Genomic DNA, 21,212 nt, shown 5'->3' with positions numbered 1-21,212 from the left:
TTGCGGCCTTGAGAAAGAATTATGCCGGCCGGGGAAATCCGTGCATTATCACATTATCAAGCCAGAGTAATGTTATATACTATTATTTTATTCTATTTTTGTCATCTCAAAGTTGATGCGACTTTTAAATCAATAGTGATTCATCTCAAATTCAAATATGATTTTAAAAATTATATGAACTTTGAGAGAATAAAAAGATAATACGCAACATTACTCACAGAGCAGTTGATAAGCAAAGCATATATTACACAAGCAAAGCATATTCATTGTAATTGGACATAATTGTACAATCAAAAACAATACTTTCTTTTCTTCAAAAAAAAAACAGTACTTTCTTGGAGATGGAGCCAAAAATAGCATCTCGATATGTAATACATGCACAAATATTCATCCTTGTTTTATTGTGTAGAAGAAAGGAAGGAAGGTGAGAGGTTGACTTTAACCAAAAATACTAAACTTAACCTAAAAGTAAGCTGAGCCGAATATCTTTTAGAGTAATGTTAAACTTACTTTCACTTTTCTAATCTCATTTTTCACATTTATATGTAGTTTTTAAAACTATCATTGAATATGAAATGAATTTTTATTAAATTTTAATCAAATTGTAGTTTTAAAAATTACTTATGAGTACGAGGAAATGGGTACAGAAGTGAGAATAAATGTAATATTACATTATTCAACTAAAAGTTGAGTGGATTGTAATTGGAGCGGCGCAGCCCATGGGTTTATAGTTATTCTCCCAACCATTCCATGTGAAATCCTCTCATTAGTGGGGATTGGAATAATAGAAGTGAGAAATAGAAATGAAGTCAAAAAAGATTGGCTTTTGTGTTGACTAATGTCAATGATTTATTTGGGTCATTCAAACATTATGATATTCCTCAATTATCCCAATTTTCAACGTGTCACTATTTCCTTCTTTTGTCTTGCATTATCTGATTCCCAATGTTTCTTCCCTGAAATCATTCCATTTTTGTCTAAACTTCGAAGTTGTTTACATTTGTCTTATTGGAAATTGCATGATTTTTTTTTTTCTTCTTTTTTTTTCACCTCTTACCTGAAGTTGGTTGGTGATGGAAAAGAGGACTTTTTGGACATGCATTCGTGTTCTTCTATATTATTTTCTCTTCCCCAATGATGCTACTTTTTTTTTTTTTTCTAAAAATTGTTTTTTTTTTTTTTTTATGAATTTTGCATTCCTTCACGACGCCGGCACTACACAAGATCTTACTAACCCTACTGCCGAGTGCTTAAACTCACGTGATCAAATAGTGCCAAGTGTCAACAAATTGCAGAACAAGCAATCATGTCATAGACAAAGAGGAAGGGAGGCATCTTCCCAATCTAATTATAATTTTTATTGCCACATTAGGGAGTGTAGAAGTGAGAGTGTGTAACATTTCTAATTTACATATGTTACTACTAATAAGAGCGCTAAATATAATAAAAAATAAATGACAAAAAAAATTTACATCCCATCTTTAATCCATTTCCGTACAAGCATATGGTAAATCCACAATTGAATTTGCCAAAATAGATGAATAGAAGACTGGATGGAGAATGACATGTAACATGAAACTAATTTTCTTTTCATTGTTTACACTTGTCAGCCTTCAGTCAAATCAAGAAAAATAAAAAAGGAAGGCTAGCCCTGATGAATACTAATGGTGGATTCAAAGTAGTGGTGTATGGTGTTTAATTTTATAAAATAAAAAGTATTGAGTGTACGACTTATGAGTGAAATTAGCAAATGTTTAGCACTTAATGATCTTTTAAGACTTGAAGATTACTCATACACCACACCTTACACCTCTGTCCTATTCTATCAATTATTGTTACACTAGGTCTCTGTGATACCAAACTTTTCTCTTCATTCTTTGTCTAAGCTTTATCTCACATGATTTCCCATTAGCATTAATTGTTTGCTTAAAATTAAAAAAAAAAAATATATATATATATATATAGAGAGAGAGAGAGAGAGAGAGAGAGAGAAATAATGTTAGGAAATGTCACCCAAACATAAAGAAAGAAATAAAAATTCTGGTGACCAGTATATATATATATATATCAGGAGAAAAGTAATAATATGCTATCAATGGTTTATAAATTATTCCCGTTAATCTTTTATTTCTACTATGCATCGTAAGTCCTTATTTAAAGACACTACAAAGCTAATAAAAGAATTAAGAAGTTAATTGTTATCAAACGTGTACGTTTGCGTGTGTTGAGAAGCTTAGAATTTTTCAAATTATCTTATAAAAATCTTTTAAAAAAAAAAAATTACACCTCAAGTTATGTATTTTTATGACTACATTTAAAGTGTTCATGTGTGATTGCCACTAGTAATTAAATATTAAATTAGCTCATGCTTATCTATCTCGTGCCATTAGATCATGGAGACAGTTTTTGTCTTTCACTGGAAAATGAATGAGGATGGTAAATAATGAAGGTGATGATGTACAATAATGTGAAATATAGGATAGTGGAATGTAGGCAAAGTTTTGGGATGGTTAGTTTATATCCACCACTATGAAGTGTCTTGTAAAAGTTACAACTTGATATTGATTGATAATGCAGTGAAAATGCCTTTTTATAGGTCATATATATATATAAGGAATGTAAATGACATGCTAATGACCAGATTGTGACATGATTAAATGATCAAATTCTAATATCACATGACAAGAAGATAATATAATTTAGGGAAAATTTTATTTACCACTCTTGATCTATTGGCACTTTTCTAATCATACCCTTAAATTTTAAAATGTGTCAATTTAAAGTTACAATCTTTCGAAAATTTGCAACGTTGACCATCCTGTTAAATTTTAACGGAGGAAGTAACATCCCCAAAATTTAGGGCTACTATTGATTGATAATACGGTAAAAATGCATATTTATATGGCATATAAATGTATAATATAAGGAATTCAGATCTCATGATAGTGAGATTCTAATATGATTACATGATCAGATTCTTACATCATATAAGAAAATGATACAATTTAATTATAGAATGAAATTCTATGGATTAATCTAAAAATGAGATTGTTTGGTGGCTATGTTCATATAATTAAGCAAAGACCACATCTTATCAATTTAAAGAAATAGTTGATCTTTTCCTAAGATAGAAAAGCAAAGCAAAACAAAAGTTTATCTCTTCTCTAATTTCCATACAACTACAAAGATTAAAAAAAATAAAAATAAAAAACCCAATGTCCAAATCGTGATTCATAGAAGAGCAATATTGCTCAGCTCTTATATAACTGGATTGACGTAGAGTGTTCATCCAATAGTTTATGAGTACTCCACATCAGCCAAATTATATAAAAAGTAAATAAGAATTGTGTTAGTCATGTAAGCAAAATAGAAAATGTTTCTCAAAAATTCTTGTTTCTAACACTAAAATGGGGGGATGACATTTTTTTTTTTTTTTTCTAATTGAATATGGAAAATGGGGGATGACTTGACTACTTACTAGCCAATCAAAAATTAAAAGTTTTGATGTCTGTTTACATATACAGACAATGAGACAATGAGACTGTATCCGACAGTGATTGAAACCAGACCAATTGAGATAAGGTTTTCTAAAATTGAATTGAGTGATTAAGAATAGCTACTACTACTGATCAGAAGAAGCCAACTGAAATTACTTGTCTTGTATGGCTGCAGCCTGCAGCTTCTTCCTTGGATTCTTATATATGTAAATATATTCCACTCTCTAGGGCTACAACTGTGTTGGGCCTGGGTTTTAGATCTATTAAATTACTGTATAGGGTGCAAGTGCCCCCAAAACCCTTTTGAAGTCCTTCAAAATTGATTTTATATGTTTTGACGTAAAATATTTTTAGCAGAATGATTTCAATTAAAAGCATTTTTTTAGCATTTGACTCGTATGAGAAAAATTAGCGATGGCAAGTAATGGCCGATGATCTCCGACGATAGCCAAAAGTGACCAACAAGTTGCTACAACCTCCGGCGAACTTTGGTGGCAGTTTGTGACTTTCAGTGGTGGTAGTAGTGATCTTTAAGTGATCTCCGACGGTGATAGAGAATGAACTGGAAAAAAAATGTGTGCAAGAAGGAGAAGATCAAACTCGAAAATTAGTTTACAGTTTTAAAAAAGGGAAGAAAAAAATTTACGGAAATTAAAGTTTGGTCAACCGAAAATATTTTTAGTTTGGTAGCAATTTTCAGTCATACCAAACACTGAAAAAATAGAAGAAAAAAACATTTTCAACAAAATAAATTACGTCGAAACAATCAATTCCTTGATGAAACATTCTAGTGAAATATATGATGTCCGATTGTCCTTCACTTTTAAAATCATACTCCACCTCCAATAATATTAATGCTCTCATATATATCTAAGGCTGGTAAAACGGGTTCATGTCAACCTGGCTAACCCGCCAATCCAAACATGACACGTTTATTAAATGGGTCACCTATTTATGACCCGAACTCATTTAACCTAAACTCTAATACTAAAATTAAGTGTCGGATTTGAGGGTTATATTGCCAGTTAAACTTAAAATTTACTTTAAAAAATAAAAATAAAAAATAAAAAATATATATATAAACAGGTCAACTCGTGTGACTCGTTTATGACCAAACTCGTTTAACCTAAGCCCTAACCCTAAAACTACATGTCGTGTTCCTAGTTTAGATTGAAAACCCTATATATGGATACTAATCATATGGGAAGAAAAGAAAAGAATGCATGGGATGCATGGCAGGCATGCATATATATATATATATATATATATATGTTGGAAGACTCTCTCGCTCGTCCTGCTAATCTTTCCTTTCCCTTTTGTAAGGTTTTGACAAATAAAATTCACATACTTGAATACCACTCCTAATCATAACAAGTATATTGTGGCATAATTAGTAGCAAAGATATCACGACTTATTTCCCATCACATGAGCCATCCATCCTATCAACTCCCCTTCCCTCCTTTCTATCCACCTCTTACCTTTACACCTCTTCTATATCATGCATGGAGAGAGAGAGAGAGAGAGATGTGAAATGGAAGCAAAGGCAATTAAGCAATTGCAGAGGGAGAAACGTGGTGGGTGGGGTCTTTGTATAACAATCTTTTGGTGCATGAGAAAATGGGGTCAGCAGCCTCCTCTCCTCTCCACCAAAAGAGACTTTTTTGGGCCCCTCAGATGGGGCTGGAAAGGGACTTCCACCACTGTAAATTTTGCAAAATCACGCAATGTGATGTGGGAAACATGCCCCAATGGTGGGGTCTCATTGTCCCTGATCCCCTTTGTTTTGTGCATCCCCCCACCCCCCCACTCTTGAAAAGGAGAGGGTAAAAGCAAGATAAAGAGAAGCAAAGGGCTGCATGATCATAATCTGGCCAGGGAGACAAGAAAACACCAAGGGAGTCTGTGTAGCCATTGACCTCCTCCTTCAGCTCCCATCATAAGCCCATTAATTATATTTATACACACACATATATATATATATATATGTTAGAGAGAGAGAGAGAGGCTGCTTTGAAGGAGTGTTTTCAAGCTTTGGATTCTTTCAAGAAATGAAACCCTTTATGTAAAAATGTCAACCTTTGTGAAATCCAAAAGTCAATTGCTTTTCTCTCTCTCTCTCTCTCTCTCTCTTGGATTCTTCTGAGCCAAGGCATGGAGAGGTGGGAAACACTCTCAATTGTCACCAAAAGGAATGGTTGGTGCGGTCGATCTTAACCCAAAAAGGAAAAGATAAGTGCATTTTAGAGTTAGATTCTAGCTTTGAGGTTTAATTAAGACTACTTACTTGTTAGGATTTAATTCTTAGAGGGTTTAATTAGATTCTATATTGTGAGGCAATGACGGGAAACCCTTCTAAGACAGAGCCATTTCATGTACTCACTATTGTCGGGTAAACTTCATACGAATCGAATAATTAATTAAGACTTGACTTCGCCGGCGAGTGTGGCTCCAAAAACTCTTACCACTTGAGCCAACGCTTTAAAGTTAAGGTAATGCTTGGTTTAACAAAGAGAACATCTCTTATTATATATTCTAAGATTGAAGGCTAAATATATTTCTTTTGCAACTTGGCACGTAGAGAACCAAAAAGCATGGACAAGTTGAATTCATGATGAGTCTTCTCATGAAATAATAACATATAGAGGTGGCCTCGATTTCAATATGGTTGATATGAGAGCACTATATCTATAGGTACATATACGTAAATGATGCATCAATGGTCAATCTTTCGTCTTCCATGAAGCCTTTGCCCACTTCCTGTTATTTTAATTACTTCTCATTAGACCATCACTTGCCTATATTTATACTTTTCTACTCAAAAGCTTCATCGCCACTTTGGAGTAACACAATGTGAGCCCAACCCTATTGCCCTATCCTACTACTACTTTCATTTAATCATTAAAATAAAAAAGCCACTTTTATATATATATATATATATATATATATATATGAAAGTCTTGCCCATTTCTGAGCAATATTATATATATAACTTGATTGATCAATATTTTACTTCAGATTGAGCATTCTTTAAGCATCTAGAATTCTAGATTGTATTAACTCTAGCTGAGATTCATGATTTTGAGTCATGTTAACATGCATATCGGAGGGTTTAGATACCGACGGGCGTAGAAGACAAATTTTCATGAATAACTAAAAGTCACTCAAGATAATGGGGGGACTATTGGATAGCCTAATTATGGACGAGCTCGCCGAAGGTTGCCTACTGAAGTTGTCAAGAGGCCTAGCGACCCCATAGAAGGGCCTAAGGAATCTCCACGTCAGTAACAAACAATTAATTTCTAAAACCCTAGGAAGAAGGGTGCGAGACGAAGCCTATAAATTAAAGAGGATAAAAGGGTATTCATTCAGGTATATATATATATATGCTTAATCAACTGTATTATTAAAGGGTTCGACAGTGGTGGATCTGGTGAGACCACTTCGACTCTCAAGTCAATTTAGTGAGTTAGGAAGAAAACTTGAAGGTAATATATTCTGCTTCATGGGTAAAGGTTATTTAATCAACTTTCCAAAGTATTCAACACAAGGAATGAGTCATTGACCATATATTGGCCTGTAAACACTTGAAAATCATTCTCATTTACTCCCCAGATCGATTGAAGAACAAATAAATACATATGTATTTGTGAATTATGTGCCCAAAACTCTACATCCTATTTCTCATTAATTATTTTAATCAATGATAATATGGGCACCAAAGTTCTTAGCCATTTCGTAGCGCATGCAAAATTCCATTTAAATGCATTAAAATAAAAGTAGCCTAATCTTAGCCGCCCCACTGATCCACTTTGCCTATCAAACCAATTAATTTACTTAATTACATATATATTAATTCACCATCCCCACCTCTAAAGTAAACATTAGTTTCTAGTGGATTGACTGTTTATGCTGAATTATCTGCTTCCCATTTCGTTTTTTACTTTCTGGTTAATAACCCTTATCCCTTTTCAGAGACTAGGCAGTGGCCCTCATCGTTTTTCTTTCGAATATTGTTAGTGGGCTGATAGCCTGATACCTTCTTTTTCTTTTTTTTTCTTTTTTTTTGTTTTCTCTTTTCAAAATAAGAATATTAACAAATAATTCAAACACAAAATTTTTTTTTTATCTTTATATCACATCAAAATATTTTTTTAAAATCATAAATAAAAAAATACCTCCCAAAACAATTTGACGAACAAAGCCATAGTTGTTTTAAAGGGTAAAAATTGCTATTATTCTAGAAACTACATAATGTGAATTTATTCATATAATAACTTCCTAAACTTTTTGATATACCATAAGTGAATGACAGAAAAATGATAAACAAGAAATTAACCTGGTTTTGACCATAAAGTTTTACATTCATGATGTAAGAAAACTCGAAAGATTCAATCTGTCTTATTTAACTCAATTCAATATATATTTACAAAGTATCAACTTGGGCGGTTTATAAATGAAATCATATGATATTACAAAAGGAAATCTGATCTAGACCCCTTATGCTTTTCGCGATTTTGATTTTATGATCTTGTTTTCAATTTGATAGGTTCGAGGTATGAGTCTAGGCTCATTTTAAATTTGAGACCTCCGACAGTCGTTCCGTTAAATAGATAATAGAAATGTAGTGATTATTGTAACGACCCCAATTGAAAATCAATTAACTGGTAATTGACCCCATGGTTCGTCTTCCAACCCTATCCCTTACGGGACAAGACTCAAAGATCTTAACTTCTTCTAACGAGAGAATTCAGTATAAGACTTTATTACTATAGGAAAAAGAAAAGCAACTAAAACAGCCACAATTTCGCACACCAGAGTAATTATAATACCTCATAATATATATATATATATATATATATATATATATATATATATATATAAGTTACCAAATATATTGGTCAACAGACCATCATCAGATAAAAGTTACAGGCCATAATCATTGTTTGGAAATAAAACAAATTAACGTCTAATCTAAAGTAATGCCAAGGAGATAAGAATCTCGATCATATCTTCCCGGGTGGTTCTTTCGTCATCCCACATAGCCTCCAACCACACTGGATTCATGTCCTCAAAAACGACTCTCATCAAGTCCTAAGCAATCATCCAAGTCCGGTCCGTAGGCATCCTCCTCTATGCTAGCTAAACTGCACAATTTATACATAATGGAGAGAGAAAAATAAAAGGGGTAAGTCTAAGGACTTAGTGAGAGTTAATGCACATAATATCCATGCCGTTTTAGTAATGAACTCCGTTTGCTAAAAGATGGAACATTTTTGGAATGACAATTATCCATGGATGCAATATAGATATAATACATGCTTATAATCATGAGTAACAATGATAATTCAACAGTATGGTCTTCCCGATATATTATCCCTTCTCAACAGGGTTGGCACTGTCCCGAATGACCTGTAATATAATGTTGGTGCCCTGACCATTGTACGCTACCGTCCATAACACTAGCAGCCCAACCGAGTCTGACCTTAGGTGACCCACGCTACTAATGATGTACGTCCTATAGAGACCGTCTGTTAAGGCTGTGCTGGTCACGAAACCACCATTGGATTGAAGGCCCATATATCAGACATGCATTTGATCATAAAATTAACATGTATAATAAGCCCATAGTCGTTATCCCGCAAGTACCGGTGTACCATGTCATACGATGCAATTAATCTTATCCGTATTTTAAATGTATTCTTTTACAAGTCTCAATGTCATTATCTTTATTAAGTAGCACATTTTTCATAAAAAGTTAGAGTTCGTGTGCAGCAAGAAATATACTGTAAGAGTTGTAAATATGCATATTTTGGTACACAAATATAGTCGTACAATGTGAGAAAATAAATGGCGAGCATTATGTGAGTTAAAACTCACCTGGGTCGTTTAGATTCTTCGAGTAATCCTCCGAATGGTCTGGGTTCTTCAAATCTGTGAAAAACTTTCTATTAGTCCTAAGTCCAACTAAACGAACCTAGAACGTGAAAATAGAGGCTATCGAACGACTGGTCAAAATGGCATTCACTAGAACACTTCTGGCCGTACGTTCGGACTCATGGCCGTACGTCCACCCAGAAGGTTTGGGTAGAACCTCATTTGTTACAAACGTCCCATTGTCCTCCAAAACTGGTTTTAAAGCTATCAAAAGGATTTCTAAGACTTCCTATCTCAAAATAAATCCTCCATGCACAATAGAACATGTTCAACAAATATGAAACGCTAACCCAACTTAAATCAAGATTAAAGACACAATCTAGCTAGAAACTCGAACCAACAACTAAGTTAGTCTAGAAAAGCAGTATAACGACTAAAGAGAAAACTTAAGCGTATGGGGTTCGTTACCTACTAGAAGCAAAGCCTTCAAGAAACCACCTCTTCTCCTTCAAGAAACTCACAAAACCTACAAAATCCTTACAAAACATTCACACAGGGTCTCCAGAGGGAACAAGAGCGAAAATGAGGCATAAGGGGTGAAGGGGTAAGGTATTTATAGGTGAAAAAAAGCTGTGAGCACTGTAGGCTATTCTGAAAAGCAACGTACGTACAGTACTATTTATCCAGCGGACCAAATGCTGCATTGTACATTCGGGCATTAACCAGGGGTTATCCAAAAGTCAGCGTACGTCCGGGTGGTCCCCATGCGTACATCCGCGTACTATTGTAGAGTATGTACGGTGGTCCCCCTGCGTACATCCGGTCAAAAAGTCTAAAATTTCTAAAATGCCCCTAGAGCTATACCTAGTGACCCAAAACTCAATTTCACCCTTTAACTAAACTACCCAAGCTTAGTTAATTACTTGGGTCACTGCAATTATAGACGCTCTTTCCATGTCCATTTTCTATCCTCTAAAACTGATGTAGCTTGTAAAATTATCATTTGATCAAAATTTAATAGTGATCTATTACAAATTCAATGGTAATTTAAAATGCACATTAAATTTAAAGGGACATAAGAGGGGCCTGGAGAGCACGTCTAGCATTACTCATAAAAATTATTGTTAAAATACAATTACACCCTCTATGGCTTACGATCATCTCATAACATGCTAGCCACCGGCCCCTCTAGATATAATGCCCCCAGATTTAATTAATAAGAATAATTAACTTGAAAAGTTACTAGCAGTACTTCCCATATTAATTAACTCTTAAAGCTTAAACACTTATAAGAGAGAATAAAATAGTGTACAAAAAATAAAAATAAAAATGATCTGAGCTACACCTATTACCTTAAAAAAACATCTCTTAAATAATTACAACTCAAAATCCATAAAAGATAATAAGAACTAACTATCACAAACTAAATTATTGAACTTCATAAATATTGAAGTACAATAAAATAGCATATAGTTCTCGCTCTACATTCTATGCATAATGAAAGACTCTAAGGTTTAGGTAAATCTAGTATCTGCTAAACTGTGAAACAAATAAATATTTCGCAAGTGAAAATGTAGCAACTTAATAAGTAAACATCACGCATAAGTAAACCATAAAATAAGATCTTTGTGATATACTCAAAATGACTTCATGATACCATGCCCTTTGAAATGTTTTAAAAATGTTTGATTATGACTGCCAAGTATCAATTTTATAAAACATGGCATGCTTCATAATAATTTCATTTTGAGGCATAAAAATATTCGAATTTAAAACATAACATTTATGCACATCTTATTTACATTACAACCATAACTTCATCTCATTATATCATGTCATCATCTTACCACATCATCATACTCGTATATTAACCTTCATACGGTGGAGGTTTTCTTACCATACCGGAACCCCATTGTAAGTGATCCGTAACATACTAGTATACGAAGCACCGTAACATACATGTATATCAACTCTTATACAATGGAGGTTAGCATAACATATCATATTCTTGTATAAGTAATCTGATGCTAACCAGATCACTTTATAGGTAATCTATAACATACCGCGGTACCTCTACAACAAGGAACTATAAACATATTGGATATGCTATTATACTGACACCTCATTGCAAGGTAACCGTAGCTCATACCGGTGACCTGTCATCGAGTGACCATAACGCATACGGACACCCCATTACAAGGTAGTCTTACCCATATCAAAAAACCCACCACTGAGTAATCCGTAATGCATACTGACGCCACCTTCAAGGTAATCGTAACTCATATCAACACCCTCATTGGGTAACCATAAACCCCATATCAACTCCCTATTCAGGTTAGGTGTAAATCTTATTAACATCCCATAATTTTTTGTCATCTCTCATTGTTGCAATATGCTTGGTTAATAAAACACAACTCAACTTTTGAAGTATAGTCATACAAATGAAATATGATTTCGGCTCACATCATATTTGAAAATTATGTGATTTCATGCTTTAAGAAAAATCTCTAGTTTTCATTTAGAATCTCATGTATAAATAATTTTTTTTTTTTTTTATTTACTTCCATGATCAATTTACTTATCTCAAATGCTTATGTGACACTTCAATCTCATATTAAGAAGAAGAGAAGTAGCCCACATAGAGTGTGTGGTTTATAAAGATAATCACAAGTGCTAAGCTCCACATTGGCTAGTTACTAGGTAAAGCTGGACTTTATAAGGAATTTTAAGAAAACTCCAAATTGATTAGTCCTTTTGGGGTGATTGCACAAATGTAGCTAGTGCTTTTCTCTAATCATTACAACTGGTACTAGAGACCTCTAGTAATGACAGGCCATGTTGTATTAGAGCATTGCATGATGTGGCATTGACGAAGACACCGGAAGTTTAAAGGGGAAGGGAGTTTGTGACACCCTGATATCATATTGGGAAGATGAGAAGTAGCCCACATAGAGTGGGTAATTTATAAAGATAACCATGAGTATTAAGTTCCATATTGCCTAGTTACTAGGTAAAACTAGACTTTATAAAGAATTTTATGGAAGCTCCAAATTGACTAATCCTTTTGGGATGATAGTGTAGATGTGGTTAGAATTTTTTTTGGGTTGTTAGCTTAGATCCAATATCCGACATACTGAAAGTTCGAACTTCCTATTTTGCAAATTCAAACCCTAATATTAGCCAAATGCTAACCATATACCTAAACACACTTCGGAACCTAAAACGCATTTCAAAACCTTAATTTAGACATTATGGACTATTTAATCGTGGAAGTTCTAGGATTGATCTTGGCTATCAAGGTTCGATCCTGCATGTGGAGGGTTCAAAACTACCCTAAACACCACTTGTTTTGGGGCTTTCCAAGCCCCTAGCACCTATTCCAATCAATATCAAATATCCCTAGGGGTCCTAAAATGCTCCTAAACATTCAAGAATATTTTAGGTTCCAAGGTTTTACCCTTAATACGAAATCATTAAAAGTTTTCCATAAAGTTGTTTAATACCAATCATACAATAAACGACGTGTGTGTGAGTGTTTTGAAGATATTGTTTGAACACGCTTTCAAAACTCATCTCATAAAATCATAAAAAATTCTCACATAAACTCAAATATTTCCCCGTTGAAATCGCAATATACTTTAACATATAATAGGATAACATTCTTTGAAATCTTCACATAATTTTTTTTTTTTTTTTAAATTATCCATCACATCCTAAGACATACTTTAAAAAATCTAAGAATATGTATGTAAAAGAATTATAAAATGAAAACATAAGGATTAAAAGGTCTATAGTTTTTTTCTTAAAAAAAATTATTGAAAGGGATAGTTTCTTCTTCACTTTAACACCCTTGGAAGCTAGAAGTTCATGCAAATGGGTTTCTCAAGAGTTTTAAAGGATTTGAGGATCGAGTTTCTAGGGTTTTGGGCTTTACACTTATCCCCAGAATTATTATCATATTTGCGATGCCTCTCAAACTTCAAAATATTCCAATGTGAGGAGTTATTCTACCAGTTCCTTTCAGTTGCCCCCTTCGTTAACATACAGAAGGAAGAAGAGATACATGAAGAAAATGAAGATGATGATAGTGGTAATGGCGATGAGGAATTGGATCAAGGTGAGCTTGTCCAAGGATGATAATTCTTCCTTGAGCTACCACTTTTGATGGAATACAAAGAGGAGATTTTGACTCATCCAACTACTAAAAAGGATACAAGATGTTAGTTTTAGATCTAACCATCAAACTTTATTTATTGAGATATGTTATAGTGTAGTAAAAAGACCATTTTTTGCCTATAAAAGTCTTAGGTAACAAAAAGTCATAAGCTCATCAGTGGGTGGGGTCACAGCAACTACAGATTGGGCAAGTGACTTCTTGCCACCCAAGACTTTTATGGGCTAAAAATGGTCTTTTTATTGCACTATAGCATTTCTCTTATTTATTTATAACATCTTCAGTCGTGTTAATTTTTATCAAATCATCAACATGTAAAACTGACAAATGATTTGATTGTCGTTAGAATTTCATTTATAAAATCTAACAACCGAAAGATGGCTAATATCAATTGGTGTCATATCAGTTTTGAGGTGGTATTGTTGAGTTGATCCATTTTTTTGAGACTATGGTCATCACAGGGTCCATGAACTTTATAAGAAGAATGTTAATGTGGAATATGGCAACAAACTCCTTTCATGGTCACTTGATTAAACTAAGATAATATTGGTCTTGTCTTATGTGAGATTGATTGAGGCTAAAAAGGTCTTTTGCTCTTTAAAAGATCACAGGCTCTAACTTTGTTTCACCACTTGTTGACAATGGCAAAGTCTAAGTAAGGCTAAATTGGATCTACCACAACGTAAGGTAATTGCTTTTGGTACTGAGATGGTGGATAGAATTGAATTTGGCAAAAGAGAGAAAAAAACAAAAAAAAAAAAAAAAGATTAAATACCTTTTTGATCCCAATGATTTGCACCTTCATCAAATGGCTACCTCGATTTAAAAAACTATTAGAAGTGGTATCTACAATTTTCTCATTATCTTTTTTAGTCCTATCTATATTATGTTCAAAATTTTAATAACCAACCACATGTCCCCCTTGCCACTTCATGGATTGCCACATTAACACTACTCTAAAATAAATAAATAAATAAGAGAAAAAAAAAAACATTTTACTCCCTCAAAGTTTCACCTCAATTTCAATTTTGTCTCCAATGTTTAAAAATTGGCAATACACTCCAACAAAGTATTAAAAATTTGTAATGTAGCCATTCGATTAGCCATTTTTGGCTTATTTAACAGAAAATAGCTCACATACGGTGCACATGCGTTTTTTTGATATTAACTTTTCAAATTTGTCCCTTTTTTTTTTTAGGGAATTCTAAAAATGGCTCAAATTAAATAGACCAGAATCATAAGGAAAAAAATAATTTGGGGTGGCTCAAACCGAGCCACAACTTCAACCTTGGCCTTCAGCAAGAACATATCTCCACCACCCATGAGACCCGGCCGATGCCCCAAGTTTGAAGCTTATATTTTCCCATCACCATCTTCATCGAAGCATTAGAAAACACGCTCAAATTCTTCCAGGAAGATACGCTCAAATTCTTGGCAAGAATTGAGGAATGATGTGGCATGGAGACACATGGCAGAGTTGAAAGGCTTTGACATGCAAGTGTTAAAATTTTTGGACGGAATATAGACAAAAGGACTAAAAACGACAATAAGAAAAATCATAGGTGCCACTTTTGATAGTTTTTAAAATTGTGGTAGCTCTTTGATAAAGGTGCAAACCACAGACTAAAAATGTCTTTTAACAAAAAAAAACAAAAACAACGAAGTGCATATTATTTGTTGACATATATTATAAATAAAGTTGCAAATGAACTAAACTGTTTATGAACAACTCGAGCTACACTCATATAAATTTGACCCGAGTTTAGTTCAATTATTAAATGAATTGAGCTTGAAAATAAATTTAGGCTCCTTTAATAAAAAAGAGTAGAACTTGTACAAACTCAGCTCAACTCACATAAACTCGTATAATTTCATTTTTATTATTTTAAATAGTATTATTTGTAACGTTAAAATGAGAACATGTTAAGTACTTAAAAAAAATGAAAGGGAATTTTTTTCATAATGTGATAGATATAACTTGAATCCTTGTGGTTGTAAGTTTTGATATGTGTGTGCGTCTATATAATATAAATAATCAATTCTAGATAAGATTATCATATATACTTTGTCGGTTTTAACTCTAACCCTAAAAATTTATTGGAGGTATTTATAACATCATCACTTGTGTTAGTTTTCATCATATCATCAACACATAAAACGGACAAACAATTTGATGGTCATCAGAAATTTATTTATAAAGTCAAACAACCCAACAAGATTATCAAAAAGTGGCTAATACCAATTAATTTCAACAAACTCCTTTCATAATCGCTTGATTAAAATGAGCCTTATTTGAGATGGATCAAGGCTAAAGAAGGTGTTGGATTCTTTGAAGGACCACAATGTCCAACTTTGTCTTGCTACTTTTTGAAAATGGTGAGGTCTAAGTAAGGTTGAATTGGATTGATCACCATCTAATTAATGTAACTGCTTTAAGTAATGAGATGATGGGTAGAATTGAAATCGACAAAAAAAGAATGGAAAAAAATGGACAAAGAGCACTTTTTGATATATATATATATATATATATATATATATATATGCAACCACATCTTTTTTTTTATTTTTTTTTCCTATTTTTTCTTTTAAAAAAGCCGTTAGTAATTATAAACCATTTTAGTAACTGTTAACTGTCAGTTATTAAATAACCAGCTAGGCGGTTGCGGTTAGCGATTTTAGTCAATAAATATTAATTGTAACCGCATTTTCACCTCTAGGTATTCATATACATAATTAAAAATAAAAAATAAAAAATAAAATTTTTTAAAACTACAATTATTAAAAACATTAAAAAAAAATTGAAAAATGGGTAGTTCAGCCACCCCTAAGAGTCAATGGGGGTGGTTTGTCCACCTTGAACTTGCAAAATGTCGGTGGCCAAAACCACCTCCAAGGCTTTTGAGGGGTGGCCGAGCCACCCTTGTTTAGCCTGGGGTAGTTTCAACCACCCTAGATCGGCCGATCTAGGGTGGCCAAGCCGAACCACCCCCAAAAGGCCAATTCAAAAAAAAAAAAAATTGTAAGGTTGGTCCTTAGGGGTGGCCGAAACCACCTCAGGCCAAAGAGGGTGGTTGAGCCACCCCCAAACTGGCCAAGAGTGGTGGCTCCAGCCACCCCCATTTTGTCTAAAGGGGTGGGTCCAATTTATTTTTTTTTTAATTTTTAATTAGGTATATAGACATGTGTCGATTTTTTAAGGGTGTTAACGTGAATTTTCATCAAATTTTGGACGAAAATTAGGCAAATATACTATCTCTGTTTTTAGCTATTATCAAGGTACTGTTTGTGATACAAAATAAAATCGATAAAGACAAAAAATAAAGTTATTAAACCACAGAAAGATCAAATGTGTTTAACCCTAAAATAAAATAAAATAAATTAAATTAGAACATTCAATACTCATCTCTATTTAGTTGGATTTCATTTCCAATTAAAAATAGAGAGTAGTACATACACACTTTCGAGAATGGATAACTACTTTTGCAGGTGAGAATAACTTGCAATGCAAACATTAGTAAACAGTGAAATGACTTGAAATATGTGGAACAACTATTCGATTGCTCCATTTGCGTATCAAACATAAAAAAAAATAAATAAATAAATAAAGGAAATAATTAATTAATATTTAATATGTTTTTAAGAAGAAAATGGCTGTAATTGTTAATGTTTTTCTTTTTTCCATTTTTCTTAATATAACCATTAATATGTAACCCAAAACCCAAAATATTTTAAACTATTTTCACATTTACATCATCACATTAGAACAATTCTTTTTTTTTAAAAAAAAAAAAAAAAACATCTAAAAAGCATTAACAAATAAATTCATTTATCTTTTTGAAAAAAATGCAAAGATCCATAGAAGTTCATGAGCCATAAATTTATAGTTTTAGGACAAAGTCTCGTCCTTTGCTAGGGGTGCATTTGCCATTGGGATTTCATAAATAAAAAATACAATTTAAAATTTTCAAATTGCAGAAAATTAATTATTTAGCACTGCACGTTTGAAAAATTGCAATTTAAAAACGCATAAAAATTTGCATTTTCAAATCGCAAGTAATGAGGTGTTTTTTTTTTAAAAAAAAAACACAGTTTTAAAGGATATATTGCGATTTTAAATGCTAAAATGTGATTTTAAATACAAAACTGTGATTTTGCTAAACGCCTTAACTACATTTTTAAAAATCAGGTTTTCAACTAAATCGTTATTTTTTATTGCACTTTTAATCCAAAATGGACCCTATGTTAATAGTCCAAAGGATTTTTTTTTTAATTTTTTTTAAATGTTTAAAATTATGTCTAATATAACAGTCCATTAGTATTACATCACTCAATATCTTGCTCTAAAAAAAAAAAGGGTAAAGTCCACGTACCCCTCTCAAACTACCACACAATTGACAATGTCCCCCCCAAATTTTTAACTGTGACAATGTCCCCTCCAAACTACCAAAACATTGTCAATATCCTCCCCAAGGCTAGCAATAAGACAAAAATGCTCCTATAAATTTTTCAATAAGACAGAAATATCCCTATAACTTAAAAAAAATGATTTTTTAAAAAAACAAAAAATTTTAATTTAAAAATAATATTTAAAAAAAAAAACAATTTTTTTAAACAATTTTTTTTTTTTTAAAAAAAAAAAAAAAAACTGAAATTTTTATTTAAAAAAAAAAACTATTTTTTTATTTAGTTTAAAAAAAAAAACAAAAAATTTCATTTTATTAAGCGAAAATTTTATTTATTTTTAAACGTAATTTTTTATTTAAATAAAATTATAAAACAAGAATAAAATAAAATAACGAAAATTTTCAATTTTTATATAAAAAAAAATCGAAATTTTTTTAATTTTTTTTCTTATAAAATTGATTTTAAAAAAGAAAAAATTGGCCAAGTTTGGATTTATTTATTTTTTGTTAGTTTTAGGTTTTTTCTAGAAGTTTTAGTATTTTTGTTTATATTTTACTAAGGGTAATTTCGTTATTGGGGGAAACATTAACAATTTTTGATAGTTTAGGAGAATATTGTCACAATTGAAAGTTTGGGGGACATTGTCAATTGAGTGGTAGTTTGAAGAGGTTATGTGGACTTTTCTCAAAAAAAAAAAAAAAATACTATTTAATATATTTTTATACGATTATTATATCATTGCAATGGAGTGAAAATAAAAATAAAATTTTTTATCATAAATATTAATTTAAAAATTAATTTTTATTACCCATCATCAAATCATCAAATTGTACAATAGTTGAATAATTTAATAAGACTAGTATTAAAATTTTGACAATACCCCTACCAAATTTGACATTTTACACAAGCATACCCAAACTATACCGGAAATCTGGCCCATTTTCTTTGTTTTTGTTGTTTTGTTTTCCCTTTTTATCTTCCTTTGTCGGGGGTGGTCCATCGTCTCTCTCTCTCTCTCTCTTCACGCCTCCCATGCACGCCACAACATTCATGCCCACCGTTTAATGCTTCCCTTATCATCCATCCCATACATCACATCCTATACATACATACATACATATATACGCCATGCCATGCATCATCACGAAAAATGTTTTCCAGAGGAGAGAGAGAGTGTGGCAGGCTCAACTGTAGCTTTATCTTTTTCCTAGAGAGAGAGAGATAAACAGCGACCCATTTGTCGAAATACGTCTCTCTTTGGTCTGGCAGACTAAAATCAGCTCTCTGCCCTCTCATTTATTCCTTTCCCTTCTCTCTCTCTCTGATTTCTCTTCTTTTTTCTTTTTCTTTTTTTTTGGGTCAATTTTCACATCCCACAGTTAAAAGATATACAAAGGGAGAGAGAGGAGAGAGAAGGGGAGAGGGGTTTTTCTGCCAAAAACACAAAAACCCAGAGAAAAGAAAAAGGCAATGCATATAGCCAGGTGGGCTTTCATTCGCCATTGGGTGTTTGTTTTTTCTGTTCGCTTTTCTCTGTCACCTACACGCAAAACAAACATAAACACACTACTCTAGCCTTGCTCTCTCTATCTATTTCTGTGGGTTGGTTCTCTCCTTTCACTGTTAAAAGTTCTCGAGATTGGCGTTTAAGATAGAGACCACAGGACTCTTTTCCCCTGTTCAACTTGTCAAGCTCTTCCTTTCCCTCCTAGCGTTTGCCTTCAGAGAAAGTAAAAGAAAAGGAAATAAAAAGAGCAGCTGATGAACGAGAAAGTAGGCTCTCTTGGAGGAGAGAGCCTGCCTCAGAACACCACCAGCAATAACAAAGAAGCCGAAGAAGCAGAACCAACGCTACCACCTTTTTAGGATCCCCATTTTACCCCAAAAACAACTTCTGGGTCTGTGCTGGTTTTGGTTTTTTTGTTTTTTTTTTTAAGCTTTTGGTGTTTGGTGCTGTATTGTCTTATGTATGGCGCTTTCTATGCACAATGATTCAGCAAATAAGCAGCAGATGGATACCAGCAAGTACGTGAGGTATACGCCAGAGCAGGTGGAGGCATTGGAGAGGGTGTACTCAGAATGCCCGAAGCCTAGCTCTTTGCGAAGGCAGCAGCTCATTAGGGAATGTCCTATTCTTTCCAACATTGAGCCCAAACAAATCAAAGTCTGGTTTCAGAACCGCAGGTAGACGGTTGTGAATATGTTCAAGCTGAAAACTCGTTCACTTTGTCAGTGTTAATTTGTTTACTATTTTATATTTTGATAAAATTAAATAAAAATTATTTTTCTCTTCTTCCTTTCTATTTTTTTTCTTTTTTTTTTTCTTTTTTTTTTTTTTTTTGTAATTTTGGGTGGTTTTGCAATTTGGTTTGGGGGAAATGAAGAATGGGAAATGGGTCTTTTTTTTTTCTACAAGTAGTAGGCTTTGCAAATTGGCTATTTTTGTGTAAGTTTCCATTGTGTTTTTCTAGTCAATATCAGTTCATTATTGTGGCAAAATGATGACTTTATCTACCGGATCCTCTTCCACTCTGTTTCAATCTGTTTTAGTTTTTTTTTTTTTTTTCCTCTGGAGGAGAGGGCAGCGTGCCTTTGTTTTGTCATGACATCCATTCTCTTATTTTATCGATAAAATGATTGGAGATTTCGCTCTAAAGAAATGTAGCTTTGTTTTGAATTTTTTTTTTTTTCCACAGTTTTCTTAGAAATAGTGGAGTTCCTAGAGGAGAGAAAAGCTGTCATCTTTTTCATTTTCTTTCTGTTGGGTTTGTTTTGATTCTCTTTATTGTTTATCATTTTTCCTCTCTCGCTTTAAGATGTGAAACATCTGTCTAAAAATAGTTTTGGTAGAGCCTACAATCTTTTCTGGTTTGCATGTTTAAGCTTATACGTTGTCTTGTACTAAAGAAGAACCCATGTTCTTACATGTCTTCTGGAGGCTTTGCTTTGCTTTACTGCCTTCTGCCCCTAGTTTTGCATTTGCATTAAAGGGCTAATATTCTGTGATCCAGTTTCTTTCTCTCCTTTCCTTTCTGTCTTTGGGGATTTAAGGGAGAATATTACCCATAATTTGTTTTTCTTTGCAAAACGTTGTCTTGTTTTCTTTGTTTTCTAATGAATGATGTGCTCTTGAAAAAGGGTTGAAATTAAATGAGTGAAAATGACATCTAATCAGTTTGCATTTGATGACATTTCTTTATTCTTCTGAGATTCCCTTTGTTTCGTCATTTTGATTATATATTTAACGTATTTGCAGAAGATG

The 21,212-nt window shown here is 32.9% G+C and overlaps 1 protein-coding gene across 1 annotated transcript in view; it reads left to right on the top strand.

The window, feature by feature from the left end:
• The first annotated feature begins 19,919 nt into the window (after window positions 1-19,919).
• LOC132170336 (homeobox-leucine zipper protein ATHB-14) overlaps window positions 19,920-21,212 on the top strand; it is a 7,786-nt gene continuing 6,493 nt past the window's right edge. The window contains exon 1 of the mRNA XM_059581278.2: window positions 19,920-20,134. Coding sequence (XP_059437261.1) covers window positions 19,920-20,134 — 215 coding nt within the window. The remainder of the gene's footprint in view (window positions 20,135-21,212) is intronic.

Source organism: Corylus avellana, chromosome 1 (assembly GCF_965113065.1).
Source record: "Corylus avellana chromosome 1, dhCorAvel1.hap1.2, whole genome shotgun sequence".
Classification (NCBI taxonomy): Eukaryota; Viridiplantae; Streptophyta; class Magnoliopsida; order Fagales; family Betulaceae; genus Corylus; species Corylus avellana.
Note: the sequence above shows the minus strand (reverse complement) of the source record. Positions and strands in the feature narration are given on the sequence as shown.